The sequence below is a fragment of the Sceloporus occidentalis genome, unplaced genomic scaffold, assembly GCF_023333645.1.
Source record: "Sceloporus occidentalis isolate IW3139 unplaced genomic scaffold, rSceOcc1.0.p SCAF_2, whole genome shotgun sequence".
NCBI classification, from domain to species: Eukaryota; Metazoa; Chordata; class Lepidosauria; order Squamata; family Phrynosomatidae; genus Sceloporus; species Sceloporus occidentalis.
This window is the reverse complement of record NW_028316982.1, coordinates 273,117,096-273,145,004: the sequence shown is the minus strand read 5'-3', so window position 1 is coordinate 273,145,004 and position 27,909 is coordinate 273,117,096. Positions and strand designations below refer to the sequence as shown.

At 49.8% G+C, this 27,909-nt stretch overlaps 1 protein-coding gene across 4 annotated transcripts in view; it reads right to left on the bottom strand.

The window, feature by feature from the left end:
- FHIP1B (FHF complex subunit HOOK interacting protein 1B) overlaps window positions 1–27,909 on the bottom strand; it is a 38,315-nt gene that overhangs the window by 7,107 nt on the left and 3,299 nt on the right. For 2 of the 4 annotated variants that reach the window (XM_089513154.1, XM_089513158.1), the window contains exons 3-8: window positions 6,841–7,172; window positions 5,717–6,358; window positions 4,977–5,135; window positions 4,439–4,525; window positions 3,773–3,940; window positions 1,970–2,049 (exon numbers count right to left, since the gene is read on the bottom strand). In XM_089513154.1, the coding sequence (XP_089369280.1) occupies window positions 1,970–2,049; window positions 3,773–3,940; window positions 4,439–4,525; window positions 4,977–5,135; window positions 5,717–6,358; window positions 6,841–6,981 (1,277 nt within the window). In that variant the 5' untranslated portion in view covers window positions 6,982–7,172. Of the gene's footprint in view, window positions 1–1,969; window positions 2,050–3,772; window positions 3,941–4,438; window positions 4,526–4,976; window positions 5,136–5,716; window positions 6,359–6,840; window positions 7,173–7,937; window positions 8,182–13,987; window positions 14,126–27,909 lie in introns of those variants that run through there. The other 2 variants (XM_089513156.1, XM_089513155.1) reach the window with 2 other exon arrangements.

The window sequence follows — 27,909 nt, the reverse complement described above, 5'->3', positions numbered from 1 at the left end:
TTAACATTTACATGAAACCGCTGGGAGACATCATCCGGAGAAACGGGGCGCGGTGTTATCAGTATGCTGATGACACCCAAATATGCTTCTCTGTGTCTCCGACTGATGAAGTGACTAGGGATGGCATCTCTCCTCTAAATGCCTGCTTGGAGTCGGTAATGGGCTGGCTGAGGGAAAATAGACTCAGCCTGAATCCAGAGAAAACGGAAGTACTTGTGATAGGTTCTCCTGGCCCGGGAAAGGAAATTTGTCCACCTGTCCTGAAGGGGGTCACGCTCCCCCTGAAGGACTCTATTTGCAGCCTGGGGGTGCTCCTGGACTCGTCGCTCCACCTTACATCTCAGGTGGATGCGACGGTCAGAAGCGCCTGTTATCAGCTTCGGCTGATATGCCAGCTGCGACCCTACCTAGGCCAGAGGGACCTTGAAACAGTGGTACATGCTCTGGTAACCTCTCAATTGGATTTCTGTAATGCTCTCTACATGGGGCAACCCTTGTACCAAACCCGGAAGCTTCAATTAGTACAGAATATGGCAGCAAGGCTGGTCACTGGATGTTCCAGGGCTAACCATATAACAACTATTCTGCAAGATCTGCACTGGCTGCCCATTCGCTTCCGAGCACAATACAAGGTGTTGGATATATATATATATATAGTTTATTTGTATCCCGCTTTTCCAAAACCTGATCAAACCATACAACTATTAAAACCCAATACAAACTAGCTGGATAAAACAATGTGCATATCGAGGGAAAACAATTACCTATAAAGCCCTAAATGGCTTGGGCCCAGGGTACTTGGAGGACCGCCTCTCCCCATACAATCCGCCCCGCACTCTCAGGTCGGTTGGGAAGCATTTGTTGAGGGTCTCGAAGACGGGATATACATCGACCTCACAAAGGGCATTCTCCATCTCAGCCCCACAGATTTGGAACACCCTCCCCGACGAGCTCCGTTCCGTTGCCTCCCTAGACCTTTTTAGAAAGAAACTCAAGACTTTTCTTTTTCAACAAGCTTTCCCCCCATGTATCCTGATATTGTTTTCCCTCGATATGCACATTGTTTTATCCAGCTAGTTTGTATTGGGTTTTAATAGTTGTATGGTTTTAATAGTTTTTAATTGTAATTTTAGTAGTTTTATCATTTGATTATGATTGTAATATGTTATGTTTTATTTTGAATTGATTTGTTTTCTTCTGTTGTACACCATTTTGATCTATTTTGGAAAAGCGGTCTATAAATAAACTGTATTATTATTATTATTATTATTATTATTATTATTATTAAAAACCCTCTACCAGGTGGCCTCTACCACAGGAGGCAGGGAACCTCCTTTGATTTCCTCCCTCCAGCACCCCAAGTGGAGGCCATGCACAGAATTCCAGACAGTTCTAAAGGCAGGCCTCTGGGACTCACAGCCACATGATGGCAGGGCTGCCTGCCACCCTGGAAGGCTTAAGAAGGGAACCAGACAAGCCCAGAGGAGGGGAACAATGCCAGCATCATCTTGGGTTTCCCCATTCCTACAAGGCAGGAACAACGGCACTCTAAGGAGCCTAGTGTTTCTGTAGAGATGTCAAAGCACTGTACACAGCAAAAGTGATTCCTACAGGAACACAGTCACACATTTATTAGGCTCTCATCCTGCAGCCAGGGAGGTTCTGGTCCCCCCCCCCCCCCAGTTACAGAAACAGAGTTTGGTGGGGAGACTTCCTGTGCTGAACTGGATCCAGATCTTTTGGGGCATAAGCACCATGGATCTTTCTGGAGCCATGCACAGAGGCTAGGAAAGGAGTTAGTAGGAGGAGAGGGTTCTTGCACACACACCCCACACACATACAAAAAGCATCCTGCGCCTCCCAACTCTGGTCAGGAGAGGGAGCTCCAAACCAGGGCGTCTGTTATGGGGGAAGAGGTAGTTGTGTGGTGTGTGTCAGGAGTGGGGTGCAGGCAAGCAAAGAGATGTACCTGAGCACCAGCTGCAGCATGACGTCTTCACAGTGGAGGCTGAGCAGAGTCCGGAAGAGGCTAAGTGACACCATACAGAGCTAAGGGAGCGGGAAGAAGAGGAGAGGTATGTAGAAGAGGTGGCAGGGCCTCCCACAAACTCACAGGGGCACTATTCCATGGGGAAGGGTCTCTACCCCTCTGCCACCGCCATCCCACTCTTGTCACTGCCACTCACCTATCTTGGGACAACTTAGATACAATAAAAAGGGGAAGAGTGGACCATGGGGCACACCTTTAAGATGAACTGGTTTATTTCAGCAGGAGCTTCTGTGGATTTCACACCCACTCTAGAATGAATCTTGGGCACGTTACAGACCGCTGAGAAGCAGCGGTCTGGCTCTGCCTCCGCTTGCAGCATCCGGGAACCGCAGCCTTTAAATGGTGCGGCTCCCAGACACTGCAGAGAAGGAGCGTGGAAATCGTGCTCCTTCTCAGACCCCCGAAGAGGCGCTGCGAGTGCCAAAGGGCGCACTCGCGGCGTCACTTCCAGTGCGCCACGTGCGGACGCAGAGCGTCTGCTACGTCAAAATGGCGGTGCCCATATGAACAGGGCGCCGCCATTTTGTACGGACTGATAGGGTAAGGGGCGTCTAGAAAAGACGCCCCTTTTTCAAACTGGGACGTCCTCAGGACGTCCCTAATGGTGGTTTGTAACCTACCATAGAATAATAGAGTTGGAAGAGAGACCATCCAATACAACCCCATTCTGCCATGCAAGAAATCACAATCAAAGCATCCCTGACAGATGGCCATCCAGCCTCTGCTTAAAGACCTCTAAGGAAGGAGACTCCACTACACTCCATTGGGGGAGTGTGTTCCACTGTCGAACAGCCCTTACTGTCAGGCAGTTTTTCCCAAGGCGGAAACTTTTTTGCTGGAGCTTGCATCTATTGCTCCATTGTGTCCTAGTCTCTGGAGCAGCAGAAAACAATCTTGTTCCCTCCTCAATATGACATACCTTCAAGTATTTAAACAGGTCTATCATATTACCTCTTAACCTTCTCTTCTCCAGGCTAAACATCCCCAGCTCCCTGAGTCTTTCCCCATAGGGCTTCATGATTTCCAGACCTTTCACCATTTTAGTCGCCCTCCTTTGGACACGCTCCAGTTTCTCAATGTCCTTTTTGAATTGTGGTACCCAGAACAGGACACAGTATTCCAGGTGGAGTCTGACCAAAGCAGAATAGAGTGGCACTATTACTTCCCTTGATCTAGACACTATACTTTTATTGATGCAGCCTAAAATTGCATTGGCCTTTTTAGCTGCCACACTGCACTGTTGACTCATGTTCAGAAAAGCTCCAGCTGACATAGATCAGCACATCTTAAACGTGTGCCCCCCCTAGATTCCCATCCCTTTCCCTCTGTTTATTTTGTGACAGACCCTCTGGCAAAGTAAGTTTGCTCAAACTGGCCAAACACAGGCACCCCAAAAGTGTCCCCAAAGAAAGGCTGCCTGGCCCTGATCTGGTTGAGAGTCCCTGAGAGAGAGAGAATGAGTGCAAGGATGGCTCTCTTGAGAATCAGACCAAAGGACACCCAACCCCAACTACAGTTCACCTGCCAAGAGAGGGGAATTCCTTACTGACCCCAAATACTGAAAGGAGCAGAGCTAGGCTCACCATCCCTGACCCCAAACTCCCAGGGCAGTTGTACCCATGATAGGAGAAACCTAGCCCAAACTTCATTCATGCCCATTTTCTACAAAAGCTTGAAGCTCCTCCACTTTCCCCTACCAATGCTCCCCTTGCCATTCCTCACCCGGGAGTTGCTGGCGATGCGCCCGACCAGTGTGTCAAGGATAGTGCTGTTGTCGTGGCGGTGGAGGAGGAGAAAGCGGAGGAAGGTCTTGAGCAGGGGGGTCTCACTGATGCTACGCAGGAAAAGGTCCAGGTAGGCAGTGCTGGCAATCATCTCCTCGATGGAGGTCTGGGCAAGGGGAGAAAAGGAAGAGGCAGGGAGGGGTGCTTAGTGGGGGCTGCCTAGTAAAGCTGCCACTTCCCATGTCTATAGTCCACAGTATGGCTTTGACCCAGGAGCAACTTGGAAAGCTTTTGCAGATTTCATTTTCATGCACAGGTTTTCTCCCCAGTGGTGCCACTAGGGCTGGAATCATCCAAAGCGGTAACTCACGGTGTCACCCTCCGCCACTGACGCTTTCCCATACCACACCATACAGAATGGAGGTCTCCCATCCAAGTACTAAACAAGATTGACCTTGCTTTGCCTCTAGATTAGATGGGATCTGGCCCTTATGTGCAGAATGCTTCCCCTGCATTAAACCTCCCCCCTCCACACACATGTTCTGGTGAACCCCAAGAGGGAGAGAGGGGGCATCACCTCTTTCTCTCCCTCCCTCCCCACCAAGGGGCTGACCCTAGCTTGGGGGACACTCTCCCTTTCCAATCCCCCACAGCTGGACCTTACCTTGTGCAAAGCCGGGCCCATGACTGGCACGAGAAACCCACTGTGGATGTAGTCCACCAACTGCTTCTGGACCAGGGGGTGGGCCACCTGGAGGGAGAGAAGGTTGGGTTAGGGTTAGTGAGGAAGCATCAGACTCTGATTCTTCCATAGCCAGGAAGCCCATCTACAGTGCAGCAGCACAGCAGATCCCAATGCTAGCCAATGAAGAACTATCTCCATCCCTACAGTTGCCACTGCCACCAAGGTTCCATTATCCCCGACCTTTGGGATTCCAGCAGCAAGCAAAGTCACCAGTCTTTGACCAGTCCCCAGGCATGGCTGGTGGCCCCAGGGAGTAGGAGGCTACCCTGAGAAAGCCAAAGTGGACACCTGGCAACATCATGCTCCTCTCCCCCAACTTGCCCCTACCTACTCCTCTTTCTGCCTCAAAGGAGAGGGACAGATGGTTGGTGATGAGACAATGAGATGGCAATGGAGTGGGTGGCATGCTCCCCCCCCACAGTGCCAGCTTGTTCAGATCCCTCTTAGGCTGCCCCACCTGGATGACGGCATTGCAGAACTCCAGTGAGCTCATAAAGAGGACAAGAGGGGAGACCCCGATCCAGTCCTCCCGACGAAGGAAGTGCCAGTCGTCCCCCCGGACTTCCAGTTTGCGGGGCAGCGAGGAGTAGAGGGCACTCAGGCCAGTGGCCAGAACCTGGGGAGGAGGACAGAGGGTTGAGAAAGGCTGGCATCAGAAAGTAACCCACAATACTGGGCAATATTGCCCAGAATCTGAGCATGGCTGAATGGGTAAGTTAGGGATGTGTGGAAGGACCCAGGGATGCGGGTGGAAACAGACACCTAGCAGGGGAGTGAAAACCCAAAGATCAGCTCCTCCACAAGGAAAAGAACTCAATATTTTTGATGGCAAGGTGTCTCTCTCTCTCTGTGGCTTCCGAGTAGAACATTATGCATGCAGTAGAGAAATGGGGTCATATCTACAGGAAAACTGAAGGATTCAGGACATATGACAAGGGAGGACCACATGGCACACACTTAAACCATGGAACTCACTACTGCCAGATGAGATTAGGCTCTGGTGGAGGGTAGAGTGCGGCTTATGCCACATTGCTCTTGGGACAGCAAGGTCAGGATGCCAGGAAGCAAATAGGCACTTTGATAAGAGGCACTGGTCTGCCTACACATGACCAGTTGGCCTACCTACCTCATCTCCCCCCAAGCATTCCTACCCCCCCCCTAGAAAATGCCCCTCCTCCAATGCCACCCCCTTTTTACCGGGCAGAAGTAGGAGCTGTCAGCGATGTAGCGGGCAACGGTGAGGCTGCCGGCGGAGACGGCCATGAGGAGGAGAAGGGCATCACGCGCCTGCTGGCCCACCACCCCTTCATGGTGGATGAAGGGGATGAGGAGGGAAAAGACCAGGAGATTGGGGGGGCTCTGCTCTGAGGGGCCCTGGAAGAAGAGGTCGAGGAGGGCCGGCTCCCGGGCGACAGACACACAGAGCTGGTTGAGGAGAAGCACCAGGTTGCTCTCAAGGAGTGGAGAGGCCGACCCAGCGCAGAGACCCAGCAGCCGTAGGAGTGGGGCCAGAATGGGCTTATGCTGCAGCAGGGGCTGGTGGGATTGGCTGATCAGCATCTCAAAGAGCTTCAGCAGCTCCACTTTCCGCTCCTCGGGGATCTCTCGCTGCAGGTGCCAGCCCACCAGGCGCTCCAGCACTCCCTCTGAGACCACCAGCTCCAGGATGGGGCCCATGCCGGGGCCCTCCCCCCGTGGCCGTTCCTCCGCCAAAAGTGTCATCATCTGGTAGGTGTTGTTGCGCACAGCGCTCAGGTCATCTGCTGCCCCACCGCTGCCTCCTGGGGCCCCTCGTGAGGAGGAAGAGGAGGGCCCCCTCTTCTCCAGGATCCGCAACACCTGCAGGGAGAGAAGGACAGTAGTTTGCAATGGGGCAGCCATGGAGAAGGGTCTAGATAAACACCCTCAGCCCAGGTGCCCCTCAAAGTTCCCTTCAGGATAGGGGTTTCAGGAACAAGAGCTGGGCAAGTAGGAAGGCAGCCCTCTGGGAGTAGGGCCTGGTTCCCCAAAGCCACAAAGCAGAAGCCACAGGTGGCAAACCCCCACCCCATCCCCTCCACCATATTTTAAGAGGCACTTCCTGAATGTTATAATGTCTTATTTGTACTTTTATTTGTGGCTGTTTTAATGTTTGCAAGCTGCCTCCAGTCCCAGTTTGGGAGACAAAGGATTTGGTAAGGAGGAGACGAAAGAGGTATCTGCCCCACAGCCGACCACATGGGTGTGCTGTGGGCAGCTACCCTAGGGCTATGTAGGCACACACACACTCATCCTGCTAGTGCTGAGCTCAGAGCCGCCCCCCCCCCCGGCCAGCCACTCACCTGGGCCCAGTGGTTCTTGAAGACCATGAGGCAGGTCTCGGGGTCAGCCATCACAGGGCTCTGGAGGCTGGGCGCCCGACTGGCCCGGTGCCCGGCTGTTGCCCGGGGGTTCAGCTTGCTCAGCCAGCTCATCCTCTCCATCGGGAAGGGCCACACTCCACACGGAAAGGGGAAACAGAAAGGCTGCTGGCAAGTCAGAGGTCACAGATGGCCCCCTAGTATGAGTCTCGTGGTTACCCCGGCTGGCGCTGAGTGAGGAGGCTGTGCAGGCAAGAAGAGGCAGCTGGTCCACAGGGCAGAGGGCACCATGGTGCTCTAGAGGGGGCACCACTCTGGAAAGGCAAGGGACAAAATGTGAGCTGCAACAGAAGTGGGGTGGCAATGGGAAACCAGGGGGCACAATGCCCCCCAGATGTAGCAACACCACTCTGTCCTCCCACATCCCCCAAAGCTCCCCTGTTCAGCCACTAATCATAGAACCCAAGAATCCTAGAGTGAGAAGAGATCCCCAAAGGACCATCCAATCCAACCCCATCCTGCCATGCAGGATGACACCATCAAAGCTATCTTGAAAGATGGTCATCCAGCCTCTGCTTAAAAACCTCTGCTCTTTCCGAGCACCAAGAAATATCACTATCTAACTGGGGGATTATGAAGTTGCCATGTCGACACCAATGTTGCATTAATGGATGGTGACAGCCTGAGAAGCTTAATCAAATATTTATCAGTCTGCAAAGGAAACCGGCACAGAGAAAAAGTGTCCCCTCATTGTTAGCCGTTAAAGAGGACTGCAGAGATACAACCACATGGACGTGCCCATAGTAATTATCACATTGGTGACGACAATGATGACAACAAATTTAACCCGGATGAAAAGAGGAGGAGGAGCTGCTTCTAGGCACTTCTGGGGCCACCACATCTCTTGCTATGCCCAGAGGCCAAATGCCTGGCAATCATGGGCAGGGCACAAAATCAGTGTCAGGGAATGTATAAATATTACTCCCACCCACCCACCCATTGGAAGGTCACCTGCAATGCAGGACACAGCCCTAACCATTTGGGAAAACACACAACGGACTTTGTGTTAAAGAACAAACCTTGGATGCAGGAGATGGTGTTTTGCAAAACTCAACCCCTTTCTTATATTGTTCATCACTGCAGGACAGATAATGGGATAACCAAGCTCAGGATCTGGTGGGGTAGGAGGGTGGGGGCAGATCTGGCAATCTGCAGTCTTTGTATGCCACCGTAAATAGGACCAACACCTTTATAATTTCACATATAAATGAATATGGTTGCTATCAGTATTTATATGCACATTCAGCAGAAGTTTTTAAAACCCTGGAAGACTTTGGACATATAACCCAGCACGGTTCATGCAGTGGTTCCATGAGTGACCGGCCCCAATCCTCAGATGCTAGAAGTCCCCATAGTAGAACAAGGTACACACACACACACACCACCACCACCACCACCACACCAGACAGACAATGCCAGTGTGGCTCACCAGGTCCTAGGCATCATGCCATCTATAACCCTCCTCTTCCCCACTGCTGAGAAAGCTGGTTGCCATTATCAACACCAAGAAATCTGGGGAGGTCTAAATGCGAGTCTTGTCAACTACTTGTTGCTGAGTGCCGACTTATGGCTAAGCTATTGTGGGGTTTTCTTGGCAAATTTCATCAGAAGTGGTTTGCCACTGCAATCCTGACGTGGAGAGTTTGACTTGCCCAAGGTCACCCAGTGGACTTACAAGAAGGAGCCGGGATCCGAAACCTAGTCTCCAGAAACATAATCCAATGCTCAAAACACTACACCACGCTGGCTCTCTAAACATTGACATTGCCTCTTCTTTATTATGTGGAGGTTTGCCTCCACTGCATTCCTCTAGGATGAAAGGACTGTGACTTGCTCAGGGTCACCCAGATGGCTTCCAGGGATGAGCAGATGTCTAGTCCAGCACATAGACACTACCACACCATGCTGGGTCTCCTGGGGTATTCTTGGCAGGGTTTCTTCAGGGGAGTTTTGGTACCACTGACTTCCTCTGAGGCTGAAAGACACCACTGGGTTTCCTTGCCAAGTAGGGATTTGAAGCCTGTTCTCCCACTCACTCACACCATTGCACCATGTGGGCGCTGTCCACATTTATGGCCAACCCAGACAGCGCTAATGAGGATAGCCTCCCCACCCCCAGTTCCGAAGCATGCCCAGCCCTGTTTACAACAGGCACCCACTCTCATAGAATCATAGAGTTGGAAGAAACTACAAGGGCCATCCAGTCCAACCCCGTCTTCTGCCATGCAGGAAATCACAATCAAAGCATCCCCGACAGATGGCCACTGTTTAAAGACTTCTAAGGAAGGAGACTCCACTACACTCCAAGAAAGTGTGTTCCACGGTCGAACAGCCTTTACTGTCAGCAAGTTCCTCCTAATGTTTAGGTAGAATCTCTTTTCCTGTAGCTTGTATCCATTGTTCTGGGTCCTGTTCGCTTGAGCAGCAGAAAACAAGCTTGCTCCCTCCTCAATATGACATCAGAATCATACAGTTGGAAGACACCACAAGGGCCATCCAGTCCAACCCCCTGCCATGCAGGAGCTCCCTAACAATCACAATAATATCTGACATATAGCCATCTAGCCTCTCCAAAGGAGACTCCACCCCTCTTCCCTTTTAGACACTATATTACTATTGATGCAGCCTAAAATCGAATTGCTCTTTTTAGCTGCTGCATCACACTGTTGACTCATGTTCAACGTGTGGTTTACTAGGACTCCTAGATCCATTTCACACGTATAAGTCTCCTTAAGCCATGTGTCCCCATCCTATATCTATGCATTTCATTTTTTTCTACCTAAGTGCAGTATCTTAGATTTCTCCGTGATGAATTTCATTTTGTTAGCTTTGGCCCAGCTTTCTAATCTTATTAAGGTCATTTTGAATTTTGATCCTGTCCTCTGGGGTATTAGCTATTCCTCCTAATTTGGTGTCATCTGCAAATTTGATGAGTATGCCCCCAATTCTGTCATCCAAGTCATTGATAAAGATGTTGAATAGCCCTGGGCCCAGGACAGAACCATGTGGCACCCCACTGGTCACCTCTTTCCAGGACGAAGAGGAGCCTCTGTTGAGCACCCTTTGGATTCAGCCGGTCAACCAATTACAAATCCACCTAACAGTCACAATGTCTAGCCCACATTTTACTAGCTTGTTTGCAAGAATATTGTGGGGGACTTTGTCAAAGGCCTTAGTGAAATTGAGATATGCTGTATCTACAGCATTCCCTTTGTATACCACCAAGATGGTAATTTTATAAAAAAAAGTTTTCAAAGGGATAGCTGTCTTTGTTGTTGTTTGACCTCAAGTCATTTCGGACTTATGGTGACCCTAAGGCAAAACTATCATGGGGTTTTCTTGGCAAGATTTGTTCAAAGGAGGTGTGCCATGGCCTTCCCCTTAGGCTGAGAACACGTGGCCTGTCCAAGCAAACCCAGTGGGTTTCATATCCAAGCTGGCAATTGAACCCTGGTCTCTTGAGACTACAAAACCTTCAACAGCTCAGGAGATAGGAACATAAAAGGCTGCCAGACTCCAGTTCTGATTCACATGGGATTCAAGATCAAGGTGGGAATTACATGGCCCATAGGGCTGCCACGGGTAACAGGGCCTTCTGGACAGTGGCACCCAGCTTTTATGGCACTCCCTTGTTCCATAAGACCCAGCTGCCCCTCGTAGTTCTGTCTTTCAAGCACCAGCTAAAACCATAACTCTGTGTAAGGCTTGGGACAATATGGACATGTTTTAATTTGCATCTTGACTACTTCTGTTTGCACAGCACTGCTTGCATTTTAGGAAATATTTTGATTCCTGTGATTTAAAACTTTGAGGTATCTGTGCTGCGTGATTTTAACAGTTTCTAGGCAGGACCGTTGCCCTGAGCCCCTCTGAGGAAGGGTGCGGCACCAATCCAACCACACCCTCAGCAATGAGTTTGCAAAGGAAAGCTGTCAAGGGAGGTCCAAAGGGCAAGCTTTTGGAGCCTGTTGACTGTGGGTTCCTCCTGGCAACTGAGGACTGCTTTCTCTTGCTGTCTCCTCTGCCCTCCTTCTCTCCTACCTAGGATTTAAAGTGTCACACAGCTGCTGGGTTGTGAGACTTTGCTCCAAAATATTAGCAACAAAAACACACACAAGATGAACAAACACAAACCCAAGGAAACCTGAGGCTGTCTGGCTTTGGAGAGACACACTTTGGTTTAAAGGAACTACAGCTGACCCCTCATATCCACAGATTCTTTATCCACGGATTCAACAATCCCTGGCTTGAAAATATTCCAAAAAGATATAAATGCCAAAAAGCAAATATTAATTTTGCTGTTTTATGTAAGAGACACCATTGCATGTTTTTGCTGTTATGTGCATGTTGTTTGCAGTTTATGGTGACCCTAACACGAATCCTGGGGTTTTCTTGACAAGATTTTTTCAGGTGAGGTTTGCCTTCTGCTGAGCCTGAGAGCAAGTGACTTGCTTAAGGACCCCTGTGGGTTTCATAGTCGAGCAGGGAATCGAACCCTGGTTTCCAGAATTGTAGTTCAACACTCAAACCACTACATCACACTGGCTCGCCACCATTTCATTTAATGGGACTTGAACATCCATATATTTTGATATCCATGGAGGGTCCTGGAACTAAAGCCCAGGGGATACCAAGGGCCCACTATATTATCAAGAGGATCCAAAAGAAGTGGAGCAGAAAGGCAGAACCTAGCATAATTGTTAAAGCCTACATTCTCACACACCCAACAGGTGGGAAGTAATGGTGCCACTCTATTCTGCTTTGGTCAAGCCTCACCTGGAATTATCCTGTGTCCAGTCCTGGGCATCATAATTAAAAAAGGATGTAGACAAGGTGGAGCGTGTCCAGAGGAGGGCGACCAAAATGGTGAAGGGTCTGGAAACCATAAAGCCCTCTCAAGAGAGACTGAGGGAGTTGGTTATGTTTAGCCTGGAGAAAAGAAGGTTAAGAGGTGATATGATAGCCCTGTTTAGGTATTTAAAGGGGTGTCATATTGAGAATGGAGCAAGCTTGTTTTCTGCTGCTCCAGAGAACAGGGCATGGATGAATGGATGCAAGCTATAGGAAAAGAGATTTCAGCTCAACATTAGGATGAACTTCCTCACAGTAAGGGCTGTTAAAACCGTGGAACACACTCCCTTGGAATGTGGTGGAGTCTCCTTCTTTAAAGGTTTTTAAACAGGATGGATGGCCATCTTTCAGGGGTGTTTTATTGAGTTTCTGCATGGCAGAAGGGGTTGGGCTGGATGGCCCTTGAGGTCTCTTCCAACTCTATGATTCTATGCCCTTTACACCACAAGCCAACATCACACACTTTCTCCATCAACAAATGGAGAATCCAGAACCACAGCAATGCATGGGGAGAAGGCACACAGTGAGGACTAAAGGGTGAAGGAGGTGGCAGATTCACTATGGTTTGAGGAACAAGAGGGTCTCCATGGGACTGCAGGAACCACCCACCTGCAGTGGGTCTGATGGGTCTGGGATCGGAGGCTCCCCCCTCTAGGAGGGAAGGAAGGAGCCGGGCAGCCTCTCTGCGCTTGCAATTCAGCTGATATCCCAATGGCCATGGGGAGACCTCAGCTAGTGGGAAATGCAGCCTCTCCTCGCTTCCCTATTTCAAATCCCCTATTACAGTAGGCCCAGCACATTCTCTGTGTTTAGTGGCACAAGACGCCCATGAAAGTGGACGAAATTAAAAAACCACTATTTTTTTTAACCTAAGAGAACAGCTCTCTAGAAATATCTAGGTCCTCCAGCAGAACTCTATAGCCCTCTTCTGCCAATAGTTAGCCACAGAATTACACTGGAGGATCTAGAAATGCCTCGTGGAGTGTTCTGTTTAGGAATCTTTAGGTCCTCCAGCACAACTCTGTGGTCAACCTGCAGCAGATGCTGATCACAGAGTGGCACTGGAGGACCTAGAGATTCCTACAGAGAACAGATTAATTAAATCTGTGAATAATCAAATCTGCAAAAGTCAAAGCCAGCTTCTCCAGGGGAATCAGAGGATCTTACAAATCATACAGCAACGATTCCTTCACTAACCATCTTTGTTTAACAACTGACAAAACAACAACAACAACAACAACAACATCTCCTGCAGCAACACAAATCTCCACTCAGGGATGCTTCCTATTCCAGGGCAAGAGCCATCAGTCCTGCTTCCTTGTCAAAGTTGTGCTGCCAAAACGTGCATCTCTCCAAAATTGGGCTTCTCCTATTTTCATGAAAACTTTCTGATCAACGCAGATCCTGAAGAGCTCAGGGAACACCTCATATGTTGGTTTCCCTCACATGCTTCCACCTGTTATTACCACCATTTATTTATATAGTGCCATCCATGTACATGGCGTTTTACCAACAGTGACAGAGTAGAACATTTCTAACTATTCTGATTATATAAATAATAAAACACAATACTGAAATACAATGAAAACACACACACACACACAATGCAGAATAAAAAGTACAGATAATTAAAAATACTACAAATATAAAGCACTTCCACATGATCATTTCTCAAGCTACACTTCTTACTTTCTTCCTACTGTCCATTTTTGTGCCCAGCTGCAGACAAAAGAAAAAACCCAGAAGCTGGTGGACCAGAGAACTTCTTGATGGGACATCTAGTCCAAGGGGCAAGCAAGATCATAGACCCTCCAGCCAAAGCCAGCAGCCCAGCAGAGATGGGAGCAGCATATACTCATAGTTTGGAAGAGACCCCAAAGGCCATCCAGTACAACCCCATTCTGCCATGCAGGAACTCACAAGCAAAGCATCCCTGACAGATGGCTATCCAACCTCTGTTTAAAGACCTCCAAAGAAGGCAATTCCACCATTCTCCGAGAAAGCACTTTCCACTGTACAACAGCTCTTATTGTCAGAAAGTTCTTCCTAATGTTTAGGTGGAATCTATTTTCCTGTAGTTTGCATCCATTGCTCCATGTTCTAATCTCTAAAGCAGCAGAAAACAAGCTTGCTCCATCTTTAATATGGTATCCTTTTAAATATTTAAACATGGCTTTCATGTCACCACTTAACCCTTTCCCCCCCAGGCTAAACTTACCCGGTTCCCTAAACTGCTCCTCATAGGGCTTGGGGGTTTCCAGACCTTTCATCATTTTGGTTGCCCTCCTCTGGACATGCTCCAACTTGTCAGTATCATTTTTGAGTTGTGGTGCCAGGAACTAGAGACAATAATCCAGGTGAGGTCAGACCCAAGTAAAATAGAATGGTACTATTACTTCCCTCAATCTCTCTACACTCCTACTAGAATCCCGTTGGCTTTTTTTAGCTTCCACATTACAATGTTGATTCATGTTCAGTCTGTGGTCCACTACGATTCCTAGATCCCTTTTACATATGCTGCAATCAAGCCAGGTGTCACCCATCCTATACCTCTGCATTTCATTTTTACTGCCCAAATGTAGTACCTTACATTTCTCCCTGTTGAAATTCATTTTATTAGCTTGGGTCCAGCTTTCTAACATGCTAAGATCATTTTGAATTGTGACCCTATTATCTGGGGTACTGGCTAGCCCTCCTAATTTAATGTCATCTTCAGATTTCATAAGCAGCCCTTCTATTCCTTCATCCAAGTCATTGATAAAGATGTTGAATAGCACTGGGCCTAGGACAGAACCCTGTGGCACCCCACTGGTCACTTCTCTCCAGAATGAAGAAGAGGAGCTACTGCTGAGCACTTTGGGTTTGGTCAGTCAACCAGCTACAAATTCACCTAACAGTTGCACTGTTTAGTCCAAATTTTGCTAGCTTTTTTGCAAGGATATATAAAACCCTGTCAAAGGCCTCACTGAAATCAAGATATGCTACGTCCACTGCATTCCCCTCATCTACCACACTTGTAAATCCACCAGAAAAACAGATATAATTGGTCTGGCATAACTTGTCCTTTGGATACCCAAGCCCGCTCCCCACTCACCTACCAGTTCCTCTGAACTGCCTGCTTTCTGACCAGGAAGGGTGGCCACCTTGGCCATCAAATCATTGGATGAGACCACAGGGCCATCCAGTAGGCTGCAGAGGTCTGTCTAGCTTAACTTCCCATTCTGCTAAGGTAATGGACCCACCATCTGCACTAGGCAAGGGAAGCCTCTGGTCCACATTGTGCTGATCTTGGCTGGCACAAAGTCCCAGGTGTGTATAGTCAAAACAAATGGCAAGTGACAGTACCTGTCACGCACAAGCCACCCCACACAGCTGTCACTCCCTCAATAAACGGCAAGGTGAACTCACCCACCCACCCTCCTGCTTCCCAGGGAAGGGCTCCAGAACTCCTAGCCCTGCCCCAGAACCCTGAGGGGCCTGGCCCTGCTTTCAATACCACTCACCTGTGGACCCCCAATGAAGAGGGACCAGTCAGCTGCCCAAAGAGGGAGAGGCAGGAAGGTGGAAGGGCTCATGAGACACCCCTCAGCCACTTCCCTGTGCGGTTGGACTCTGTCCCTGGCCAGGAAGGAGGAGGAAGGCAGTGCCAGGAGGGGCATGAAGGGGCGGGGAGGGGGACGGTCTCAGTCTCACCTGGGCTTTGGCACTAGAGAAATGAAACCAACAGGAAATGCCTGCCCAAAGGCCACCCCTAGGAGCGTTGGGAAAAGCATCCAAAGCCACAACCAAGAGGTAGAAACTATTCCCAAGCCTTCAAGACCAGAAGAAAACTACAAATGGGACAAGCCCATGAATTCTGTGGATTCCTGCATAGGCAAGAGGTCAGATTAGATGACCACAGGGGGTCCTTTTCACCTGTACCATTTTACAGAGACCATCTCCATTTTCCTGGGTTGTGCGGGATGGATAGGGAGCAGCTACTGAGGATACCAGAGGTGGCACATGCCAAAGGAGAGTGCCAAGGCAGAGCAGTATAGAGCCTGCCCTGGCCTTTAGGGGACTTTCCCCCTTCCTCCACTTCCCATGGGAAGGAATCCGACCTTCCCCATATGAGGAAATATGAGGCCTACTTGGCAGAGGAGCCTCGCCAGAGCCCTGGCCAAGGATGCTGTGGCAGCCCCACCCAGCCAGGGTTGCCCCAGGAAGCCAGGCAGGAAGCCAGACAGGCAAGCAGGGCTCCTCACCGCCTCCCCACGCCACCCCCAGGACTTTGGCTCCTTGCAGAATGGAGGCTGGGAGCCAAGGACTTGCCACACCCTGTGCATTGGCTGGAGCATGCATCATGTGCGCACCCGCTCTCCCCCTCTCTATGGAAGGAATGGAAGGCAGGCAGGGCTCAAGGACAAGGCAGGACACCCAGCCTCCCCACGCCACTGCATTGTCTAGGAGGGCAAGCTGGCCTTTTGCCATCTATACTGGCCCTCCACATTTGCCGGGGTTGGGGGTGAAGGACCCCTGTGAATGTGGAAAAACCACACATAAGAAAAAACTATTCTTTTTACCTGAGAGAACGCCTCTCCAGCAATCTCCAGGTCCTCCACTGCACCCCTATAGTCAACATCTGCCAAAAATTAATCACAGACTCATGCTGGATAACCTACAAATGCCTAGAGAAGTGTTTTCTCTAGGAACTTCTAGGTTTTCCATTGCAACTCTATGGTCAACTTCTGGCAGAGTCACGCTGGAGGACTTAGAGATTCCTAGAAATAATATACAGTATTCATGAAACCTACAAATAATCAAGTCTGCAAAAGTCAAAGCCGCAAATGTGGAGGGCCAACTGTATTTTAATCTATGCTGAGAGCAGCTCTTAGGGGGCATTGTGGGAGAATGGCAGGGGTGCAATAATATGTGGGAATAAAGAAGTGTCCTCCCCCATCCAAGAATGCAAAAGGAATCAGGCACATACCCCGCCCAGATTGTTCAAGGCACACACCCACCGTGGCCACCCGATCCCCAGCTGAGAACGGAGTCCTCTCCCCTCTACAAAGGCCAGGAAGTAGTGGAATAACTCAAGAGTCGCAAGGTGCACCTTGGTGGAGGAGGGAACATGCCTGAACCAGCCGCATGGGACAAGAGGGAAGAGGCAGGCAGGGCTGGCAGAGCAAGAAAGGAGGAAACTGGGTGGGGTTGGATTACATGCCCTCTGGGATGCCTTCCAGCACTACGACCCTAGGAAAAAGGCAGGTGTGCTGTTCTGACCCAGCAACAACCCCCCCCCCCCATCCCACATCCTATACACACAGTTTCAGCCCTGTAAAGTATTAGATTATCTCCCTGAAGGAAATGATAAAATCCCAAACTCAGATTGTTAAAACTGTGAATGCAAAGTCCTGTCTTCTATATAGGGACCCTAAGGCAAACCTATCATGGGGTTTTCTGGAGCTGAGAGTGTGTGCCTGGCCCAAGGTCACCCAGTGGCTTTCTATGGCCGAACGGCAACTCGAATCCTGGTCTCCAGAGTTGTACTCCCAACACTCAAACCACAATGCCATGCTGGTGCTATTAAATGCAAGCTGAGTCCTACAGCTAATGCTGAGGTGAGGTTTTCTGTGAAACTCAAGAACCCTAAGAGGTCACAGAATCAACAAGTTGGAAGAGATCCCAAGGGTCATCTAGTTCAGCCCCTGCCAAAGCACCCCTGTGAGGTGGGAACCCACTGTTTGACCGTTACTGGATGGAGATTTCTCCCTGACTGGGTCCTGGCTCTAATCTATGGCTTCACAGAATCCCACAGATGGAGGGGACCCCAAGGGCCACCTAGTTCAACCCCCTGCCAGGCAAGAATACACAGCTAATGGCATGCCCTAAAGATGCTCAATCTACCTTTGTTTAAAAGAAATAGGGAAGAAGGAGAGCCTGCCACCCACCATCCACATTACCCAGTCAAACCAATTTTCTTGACAAGATGCTCTTCCCAATACAGTGGTCCCTCCACATTCGCTGGAGTTAGGGACAGAGGACCCCCATTAAAATGGGAAAACCACAAATTAAAAAAACACTTTTTTTTAACCTGAGAGAACACCTCTTGAATATTCCAGGTCATCCAGTGCAACTCTATGGTTAACATCTGCCAGAAGTTGGCCATAAAATTGCTCTGAAGAACCTACAAATACCTAGAGAAGTGCTCTCTCTAGGAATCATCAGGTACAGTAGTACAACTTCTGATGGATGATGACCATAGTGTTGTGCTGGAGGACCTAGAGATTTCTAGATAGGGGCATTGGTGGCACAATGATTAAATGCCTGTACTGCAGCCACTCACAAACCACAAGGTTGCAAGTTCAATACCAGCCAGGGGCTCATGGTCAACTCAGGCTTGCATCCTTCCAAAGAGGTCGCTAAAATAAGTACCCAGCTTGTTGGGAGCAATTAATTTACATTTTGTAAACTGCTTAGAGAATGCTTAAGTGCACTGAAAAGAGGGATAGAAATGTACTTGCTATTGCTAGATAAAACATATTAAACAAATCCATGAATAATCAAATCCGCAAAAGCAAAAGCCGCAAACATGGAGGGACAACTGTATTTCATTGGTTTAGCGCCTTTCCTCTAGTTGTAGAAAAGAAGCTCTACTAATCTTCCAACCAACAAACCTTCAGAAATGTGAAGGGGGCTCTATAGTAAATCCTCCCCTTCTCTTCTCCAGGCTGAACATGCTTGATTCTCGCAACCAAATTCCTCAGGGGACTTGGTGGCTTTCAGACCTTCGGCCAACTCAGCTGCCCACCACTGGCCACCTTCCCACGGTCAATAGTGATGTCCAAGGTTTCTTGAGCCTTGCTCCAGCAAAGACACCTACCCCCCCCCCCAAGCCCAGGCCTTTTCTCTTCCCACCACCATCCCCAAAATAACCTGCTCCAGTCCACCCACCAGCATCTCATCTGCAAGAGATTTGTAGAAAGCACCCAGGGCCACCAGATCCTGCATTATGTTCCCTCAAAATGGGATTAAGCCCACATGGTGACACCAGGAGGGAAGGGTGGCAGGGGAGAAAAAGAGGTAAGAAGGAAGCAACGATGCAACGGTTGACCCAATTCATGAAAATAAAAGGCACTCAAGACAGCTGGTGATTCTCAAATACAGAAGTAAGAACAAAGTATAACAACTTGGTAAAACACATCACTCTCTCTGTGCATATATATGTATGTATGTATGTATGTATACACACATACACACACATTTTAGACTGTCCACCTCCGGAAGGACCTATTGTTTTTAGTTGTTGTGCTAGCTAGTTAGGTGCTGTGTATATTGATGGTGCTATATAAATAAACGACAATGATGCTGCTGATAAATATCACCACTACCATCTTGAACAAACCAGGACTGCAAGACACTCATGGGTATAATGGCACAACTTTAGGGAGGGCAGTGCCCTGGCTGCCTTCCTCCCCAAGCATGCCTCCTCAAGGGTCCCGACTGGGCTCCTGCAGTGCTCTCCACCTGGGGTGGCCCTTGAAGGGCAACCTGAGACCCCCATGGGGGGAGGAACAGGAGGCAGTGAGGGTGGGACGGGTGGAAGGAGCCCACTTTTCAGAGCATTCCTCCCCCAGCCCTCTTCCTTCTTGGAAGAACTTAGGCTTTGTCTCATACAACAAACAGCATGCAACACAAAAGTAGGCAAAGATAGCCAAAGGCCCTGGGACTAGCAAGCAGACAGCCCCAACACCTATGACCCCATATGCTCCAGGAGAAGGACCACCCCTGTCCATCCCTTACAAGATGCACCCTAGCTCTGAAATAGCAGAACTCAAAAGAAGGGGCCTACTGGATTCCAGTCATGTAGGTCAGTAAAATGAGTACCCAAGCAAATGGCTAACACATTGTAAACACATGGGGGCAACTGGCTAACACATTGTAAACTGCTTAGAGTACTTAGCATTATAAAGTGATGTAAAAATCTAAGTGCTATTGCTATCACAAGCCTCACATTCCAGATAAGGAGCACCCCTGGCCCACTGGAGTCAAATGGGGCGGGCAAGAGCACTGTGTATCCGGATTGCTAGCAGCTGAGCGACAGGTATGCTGATCTTTCCATCCTTTTGCCCACAAGCCAATGTGGCCTGGCATTTCCCTCTTGCTCCTGCCTTTGGACCACCCAGGCTAAAAGCATAACTCTCAGGTGCCCACTGGGCCCAGTTGGCATTGCAACCAGGTCCACAAAACCCAGGACACCCTGGACTGTGCTGTGAGGGAGGCCAAGGACAGGATGCAAGTATCTGGAACTCTGCCTGGTCATTCTCCCCTTGAGGCTGACTCTGTCCCATCCCATTTTGGGGGGACAAAAGCAGCAATCCCAGGTACAACCAGGAGGCAAGAACCCCCACTGAAATTAGTGGAGCTTTCTGCTAGGTAAACACCCTTGAGGAATAGGATTCCAGTGACATTCTTGAAGCAGAGAAGCAGGGGGGCTTCTGGTGGTCAGGCACAAGATGTACACATACACATGTGGCTGAGTTTCTCTAAGGGGTGTGTGTGCTGGTTGAACAGTTATGGAGCCCCTCATGCATCGTGCCAACAGGATATTGGATTGCAAAGCTGTATGACCAGTTCTCCTCCTCCAAAGTAGATCCCCTTCCTGTGATATTGGGGGGAGACAGGAATCAGGATATATGATTGGGTAGCAAGCAAGAGAGGAATGAAACATACACACAGACACACTCCACTACACTGAACTTTGAAACCTGATCTTGGCTGGCCCCTAGTCTAAAACTGGATACTTAGCTGGCTAAAAATACTCCAAGAGAGTCAAAAGCACACCCAGGATTCAAGGAATCTCCCTGCCCACCCCCATTCTGGGACCATCCAGGGATGGCGCAGGAAAAAAAATGTAGTTTTGCCAGCTTGGGAGATAGGGGAGCCAGCTTTTGGGGGGCGGGGAAGATGGCAGAGTCCATCCTGAGGTAGAGTACTCTGTGTGTGTATATGTGATTGCAGGATAGGACCCAACTCAACAGTTGCCCCCATCCCAGTTGCAATGGGATTCCTTCATAACCTCCATGGTAGAGGGTGCAAATGCAAGCAGAGGGAAGGCTTTCCAGCAGTGCTAAGCATGAAGGCTCTGGGGATTGGTTGGGGGGGGGGAGAATCCTGTTCATACAAGGACTTGGGGGGGGGTTTCATCTATTCCCTATCCCTGCAAGAGTTCTGGGCTTCTGCCACTACCATCAAACAACAAAGGCCTGTCACAATCAGTTCTTCCCCCTTGCATACCCAAGGCCCCTGTACCCTTGCCAAGAGCTGATTCGCAAGCTAGGGGCTCCTAGTGCAAGCCCCCTCCCACAAAAAGCCCCCTGCACAAACTGGTGCTCCAAACAGGTGGCAAGGGTGGGAGCCAATATGCTCACTCTGGTGGAGGGGGGGAAAGGCTGTGAACTCCCCAACCCCTCAGCACTAAAGGCCCGGAGGGTTATGGGTCAGGCTGGCTTTCCAACAGTGCTTCCTCCCCTCCCTCCCCTGATCCCAAAGGGCACATGCCAGAATTGATGGGGGGGGGGGCGCTAAAATGAAGAGGTGGCTGAAGACGCTTGCAGGAGCCAGTCTCACCCAAGCCTCGAACTCCAAACCCACAGGAATTCCGGCACATTCCACAAGCGCTGGTCTGGGCAGGGGGCCAAGTGAGGCTTGGGCCAGAGGGGAAGCGGGGGGGGGGGAGAGAATGGGACAGTGTCCAATGAAGCACTCCAAGCCGATGACGATGGTGATGATGATGATGGGGCAAGTGAACAAGGCAGCCTGCAAGCTGTGGCCCCCTTCCCAGAAAAAGTTTTGCAGTCAAAGAGGGACTTCAGCTTCTCAGGCTAAATGGAGGGCTCTCTGTACATGTTCAGAAGAACACATCCCTTTCCCTTGCTCCTGCCATCCAGAAGAGGCTCCTGGGAACTTCAAGCAGGAAAACCTTCTTTATGGGAGGTTGAGGGGGCAACGCCAGAGAGGGCAGAAGTGCCAAGTCAAGGACACTGTCACCAACCATTCCTCCCCCTCCCCCTCCCCCTCCCCCCAAAAAAGCACTGGGTATGTTTAGCCTGGAGAAGAAAAGGTTAAGAGGTGATGTGCTGTCTTTGAGGGGCCCCTCTCAGTCCTTTTTGCTGCCAATTGCTCCTGCAAGGAATACAAAAAAGGTCAATGGACAGACACCAGATGGAAGATGGACACTCCAGCAGGAGCCAAGGCCCTGGAAGCCCCTCATCATCACCAGCTCCTGGCCACAGGGAGCCACATTCTGGACCCGGGGTACAGCCAGTGCACCCCCCCCCCCAGGACATGCCGGATCCACGTGGGGAACGTGACAGCCAGAGAAGCAACAGAAGGAGGGAGGGAGAGCAGGAGGGAAAGAAGGAAGGAGGGTGAGAAGGAAGGCAGCCCTCCCCGCTGCCAGTGAGTCAGCCTCCAGCCCTCCTCCCCTGTTTGCTGTGCCACATTTTCCTTGGCTCTCCGCTGCCAGAAATAACCTTTTGCAATTGGGAGGAGGGAGAAATAAGAAAGGAGATGGGAAACAAAGGGTAAATCCCCCCCAGTGCACTAGCAGGTAAAAAAACAAAGGGGGGGGGGTCTCTCCTGCCTGCAATGGGAAGGGGCAGTGCAAGAAATCCCACCCCCGCATTATGATGGAGGCAAATGACTTATTTGAATGAAGGGCTCACAAGCAAAAGGGGGAGAAAGGAAAGGTGGTCCATCTGTCCCAGAAACCTGTGCCATGCAGTGACCACCCCATAAAGGGCCATAAGCCTCATGCCACCATCAAGAGAGTGTTTGCAAGATGAGTGTTTGCAAGAAAGCCCCCCTACTTCCAGGCAAATCAACCCACACTGACTAAACAACCCCCTCCAAATAGGAATGGCAATAGCAAGTATATTTCTATACCGCTTATCATTGAACTAACACTCCCTAAGTGGTTTTCAATCCGTAAGCCAAATGCTCCCACAACAAGCTGGGTACTCAATTTACCAAGCTACGGATGGATGCAAGGTGGAGTGGACCTTGGAGCCCCTGAGATCGAACTCACAACCTTGTGGCTGTGAATGGCTGCAGTATTGGCATTTAACCACTGTGCCACCACTGCCTCCAAAGGCAAGGTGGGATTGCACTGGGGTTCCAAATGCCCCCTGTCAGCCTCAGGCCCAGAAGCAAAGGGGGCCGCAGAGCCCACTGGCTGGTGGGGCTGAAGAATGCAACACCCTCTCTCTTCCCAGCTCTGCCAGGCATAATTCAAATGCCACTTTTGGACAGGGCTGTGGGATAGGCAAGCAAAATCTTTGACTCCAACTTTCTAAACAGCAAATGTTTATCAATCCATAGTAAAATTGTAGCTCAAGGCACTTCCTTGTGTCCACCAAGTGAATCCTTAGGCCACTTAGACTGAGAGAACATAAAATATATATTTACAACTGGCCCTCTATATCCATGGATTCTCTACCCACGGACTCAACCATCCACAGCTTGAAAATACTCAAAAGAAAAATAAATTTGAAACAGCAAACTTTGATTCTTGCCATTTTATAAAAGGGACCCCATTTTACTACATCATTGTATTTAATAATAATAATAATAATAATAATAATAATAATAATAATTCTTTATTTACAACAAACAAATTATTCCAGCAATAAAAACATATCAAATACATTCAATAAAAACAATAGCATATTATCAGTACAATAAGTTTAATAAAATACAATTAACTTTCATAAAACATACAGTACTAATGGAGGTGGGATATTTTACAGCAAATTTGGCGGATAGGCTCGCCGGAAGAGATCCATCTTGAGTGCCTTCTTGAAGGCATCTAAGGTGGTAATAAGGCGGATCTCTTCCGGCAAGTCATTCCATAACTTGGGGGCTATGGCGGAAAATGCTCTGTGGGAAGTTGTTGTTAACCTAGTTTTTGCACACTCTTAATGATTTCTTCCCAGATGTCCTGAGAGTGCAGGGCGGATTGTGTAGGGAGAGGCGTTCCCTCAAGTAACTTGGGCCCAAGCCATGTAGGGCTTTAAAGGTAATAACCAACCCCTTGTATTGCACCCAGAAGCTGAAGGGCAGCCAGTGAAGAGATTTTAATATTGGTGTTATGTGGTCAAACCTAGATGATCCTGTGACCAATCTGGCTGCTGTGTTCTGGATCAAGTGAAGCTTCTGAACTTGGTACAAAGGTAGCCCCATGTAGAGCGCATTACAGAAATCTAAACGAGAGATTACCAGTGCGAGTACCACTGCTTCAAGGTCCTTTTGGTCCAGGTAAGGATGCAGTTAGCGTATCAACCAAAGTATTTAATGGGACTTGAGCATCCATGGATTTGGGTATCCACAGGGGGTCCTGGAACAAAACCCCTACGGATATCAAAGGACCCCTGTATTTGATTAAAATTTCTGAACAAGGAAACTTTCCAAGACTTTCCTTTAATAGTAAACATGCAATAAACAAACTATTGAATATGATATGCTATTATTTTGGAGTTGCAATTGGTTCATTTTGAACAACTCCCAACTCCACCCAAAATTGCATCTGACTCCACAACTCTGAACTCAGAAACCTTATTTTGGCCAAGACTACAATAAAAAATGCAGGGGCAGGGTGGGTTAGCAAACAGGGATGCCAACCTCATGCCCATTCCCATAATACCAGGCTCTGAAGTCAGAAGCCTGTCTGGGGAGAGCATTTTTGTAGGCAATGCATTTGGCAAGGGAACTGAGGGGCACAAGGGATGGTAGGCACCCCCTCCCAACAAGCACACTCACACCCTGCCTTCCCCACTGAGCAGCCCTTCCTCCTCTGCCTTGCCCTTACCTTGGCAAATGCAGATTAGGGAACAGGTACATGCCAAGATCACACCCTGCTATTATTTGTATGCTCCCAAGAGAATGCTGCAGCACATTGGGCTAACAACATCCTTGGGGAAGGGACCCAAGGAGAAAGGTCTATTTTCCTTGCTGGGGGAGTCATGTCAGTATGGGGGCTACTGTGGTCTGTCATACCCCATTAGAATCAGCAGTTGCCCCATAATTCCTTCAAGGCAGCCGATGCTCAAGACCTCCAGGATTGGGACAGGAAGGAGAAGGTGCTTGTTCAATGGATCTTCATGCACAGGGCAAGTGCCTTCTGCCTCCTGCCCCAATCTGCCCACTTCTCAGCCTCCTTGGGGGACAGGAGAGCACTTTCCCTCAAGTTATGGGCCACCCATAGAGCTCAATGTCCCTTCCCCCCCCCCACTAAATTCTGGACCACCAGAAAACCTGAAAAATGGTTTCCATTCCAAACAAAACACCCCCAAACTTTTTGGGAGGGCTGAGCCCCAAGATAAGAAAGCAAAGAGATTAAGAAAAGGTAGAACAGGCAGGGGGGCAACTTGGCTAGTATGATCCACAGAGATACCCTGGCAGCTTGCAATTCTGCTCCTGGACCATTGATGGTGCCTGGCCTAAAGCAGTAGCCTTACTGCAGAAAATAGGCAAGTGGGATTCAATGCCAGGCCAAGTCCAATGTAGAATGGCATCCTTGGCAGTGCCCAGGCGGCCGCCCATGTTGGGCAAATCCCAGGGTCAGCCAAGCGGCTGCCAGATCAAAGTCTAGTTAAAACTACCCGCTGGGTCACTGCGCCCGCTGGGCAAAAGGCCCAGGAAGGAATGGAGTTGTCAAGGAAGACTGGGAAAGCCAGGCCACAATATGCCCATGCTCCCTTCCACATTTGGGCTCCTCACAGCCCAGACCAGATTGAGAGGAAGGAGGTGGCAACACATGCTGCCTGGCAGGCTGGCATTTCTTTGCAGCCTCTGGGCTAAATTTAGAGTCCCTGAAGAGGGCCGTTTTGGGGCCAGCTGACCTTGGGAACAGGGAAGGGCACCCGGGGAACGGCGGGCTAGTGCCAGGCTCTGGCTTTTGGGAGAGAAAAGGGGGCACAGGCTGGTTGCCTACTTGGGGAGTGCCAAGTCAGGGTGGGCAAAGAAGGCATCAGGAAAACCAGCCCCAGGTGGGAGGAGGAGAGTTTCTCTGCCCAGCCCAGGCAATTCCAGATTTGCCAATGGGAGGGCTAATAAGAGATTGGGCTACCAGGAAGATGGCGCTTGACCTCTCCAAAGGCTCTCAAGATTGGGAGTGGAGAGATCACCACAGCCGCCAACATGGCCTGTGCCCTCCTGGTCAACATTTTGACATATGACATGCAACAGCTGCACAGTTGTTGTCGTCTCTGCATCTCATTTTCCCTGCTTGATTTGGGACCACTGCCCCTGCAGCTGGAAAGAAAAACACTCTGCACATGCTCAGGTGCTCCTCAGGCATTACAAAGCCTGGTCTTGGAAGAGATGGAAGCCAAAGGAGAGCCTCCTCCTTCCCCAAGTGTTGTCTCCCTGGAAAACCTAACTGCAAACGCCCCAGTAACCCAAGACGACACCACGGCTCAGCTTCACCTCACATACACACACACACCAACCCTACAAAGAAGGAAAGGGAAAAGAGACCAAACAGGAGAAAAAAACCATGAGTGGCAATGAGGCCTGAAGGCAAAAAGGAAGGGATGCCCCAGGACCACAAGAGAGCCAGGGCAGTGTAGTGGTTTGAGTGTTGGACTAGGACTCTGGACACCAGGGTTCAAATCCCTGTTCAGCCCTGGAAACCCACTGGGTGACCTTGGGCAAGTCTCTCATCCTCGGAGGACTGCAATGGCAAACCCCTTCTGAAGAAACTTGCCATGACAGGTTTGCCTTATGGTCAGCATAAGTTGGAAACGACTTGGAAGGCAAAAAACAACAAGTCCCAGGACCACCTTCGCCAAACATAGGTTAAGCTGCTTCTCCACCCAGAGTCCCCCATCCCTCCCTTGCTGCTCTGTGCCTCTCTGCAGGAACAGCGTGTTGCTCACCAGGCTGCCCTGGGACAGTGGAAAGCTGCTCAACCTGGCTAGGCCCAGCTCTTACCCTCTATGAAGTGGGTGCAGGAAGAAGTGGGATGAGGAGGTCCCCCCCCAAACTCTCACACACTTAAGAAAACACAGGAGGCACACTGCCTTCTGCACCCCACACAGGCCTCTTGCTGCTCCTTTTCACCCAAAAGCTCTGGGGAGAGTGATGTGCCAACCCCAAACCAGCTGCCAAGGAAGAGGCAGATTAACTCTTAGTCACCCTGGGACACGTGAGGCTGACGCGGGCACGCTTGCTCCATCTCCCTCATACACACAGACACCAACCCTTCTCAGAGAAAATGCAAGCAGGTGGGGAAAGTGTTGCCAGGGCAGGGACTGAAAAACCCTGAAGGCACTAGATCCCGTCTGATCTTGGAAAATAAGCAGGGTCAGCGCCAGGTAGTTCTTGGATGGGAGACTACCAAGGAATACCAGGTGATGTTGGCTTTGAAGGGATATTGAGGATGGACGAAGTTTGTTTTCTGCTGCTCCAAAGACTAGGATGCAAATTACAGGAAAAAAGATTCCACCTCAACATTAGGAAGAACCTCCTGATAGTAAGAGCTGTTTGACATTAAGAGACGCTCCCTCAGAGAGTAGTGGAGCCTCCTTCTTTGGAGGTTTTTAAACAGAGGCTGGATGGCAATCTGTCAGGAATGTTTGGATTGTGAGTTCCTGCATGGCAGGGGGGTTGGATTGAATGGCCCTTGAGGTTCTTCCAACTCTATGATTTTGTGTTTCAGAGAATTGCTTGCCTAAAAAAACCCTATGCAGTTCATGGGGTTGCCAACTTGTAGGCACACTAACACACACACATAACAGGGGCTGCAATGCCCAAGCAACAGTCTCTGCAAGGTGGCAGGCCTTCCACAGGCTGCTGCCCTCGCCATCGGAGTCCACAGGCTGGGCGGGGAAGTTGTAAGATGAAACCCAGCTGGCAAAGCTCCAGAGATGCTGGCACAGAATCCCAGCTGGAGGCCTGGTGGGCATGGTGCCCAGCACCTACCCTCCTGGCAGACCAAGAAGATAGGGGTTGGGGGGAACTGGGATCCATGGAAGAGGATTCCAAAACAGGGGTCTTCCCTGAAAAACCAGGATCATGCATACCCACACATAGCCCCCATGTGCATACATGAGACTCCAGGAGTCTCTCAGCGCCAGCTGAAGAAAACTGCAACAACTC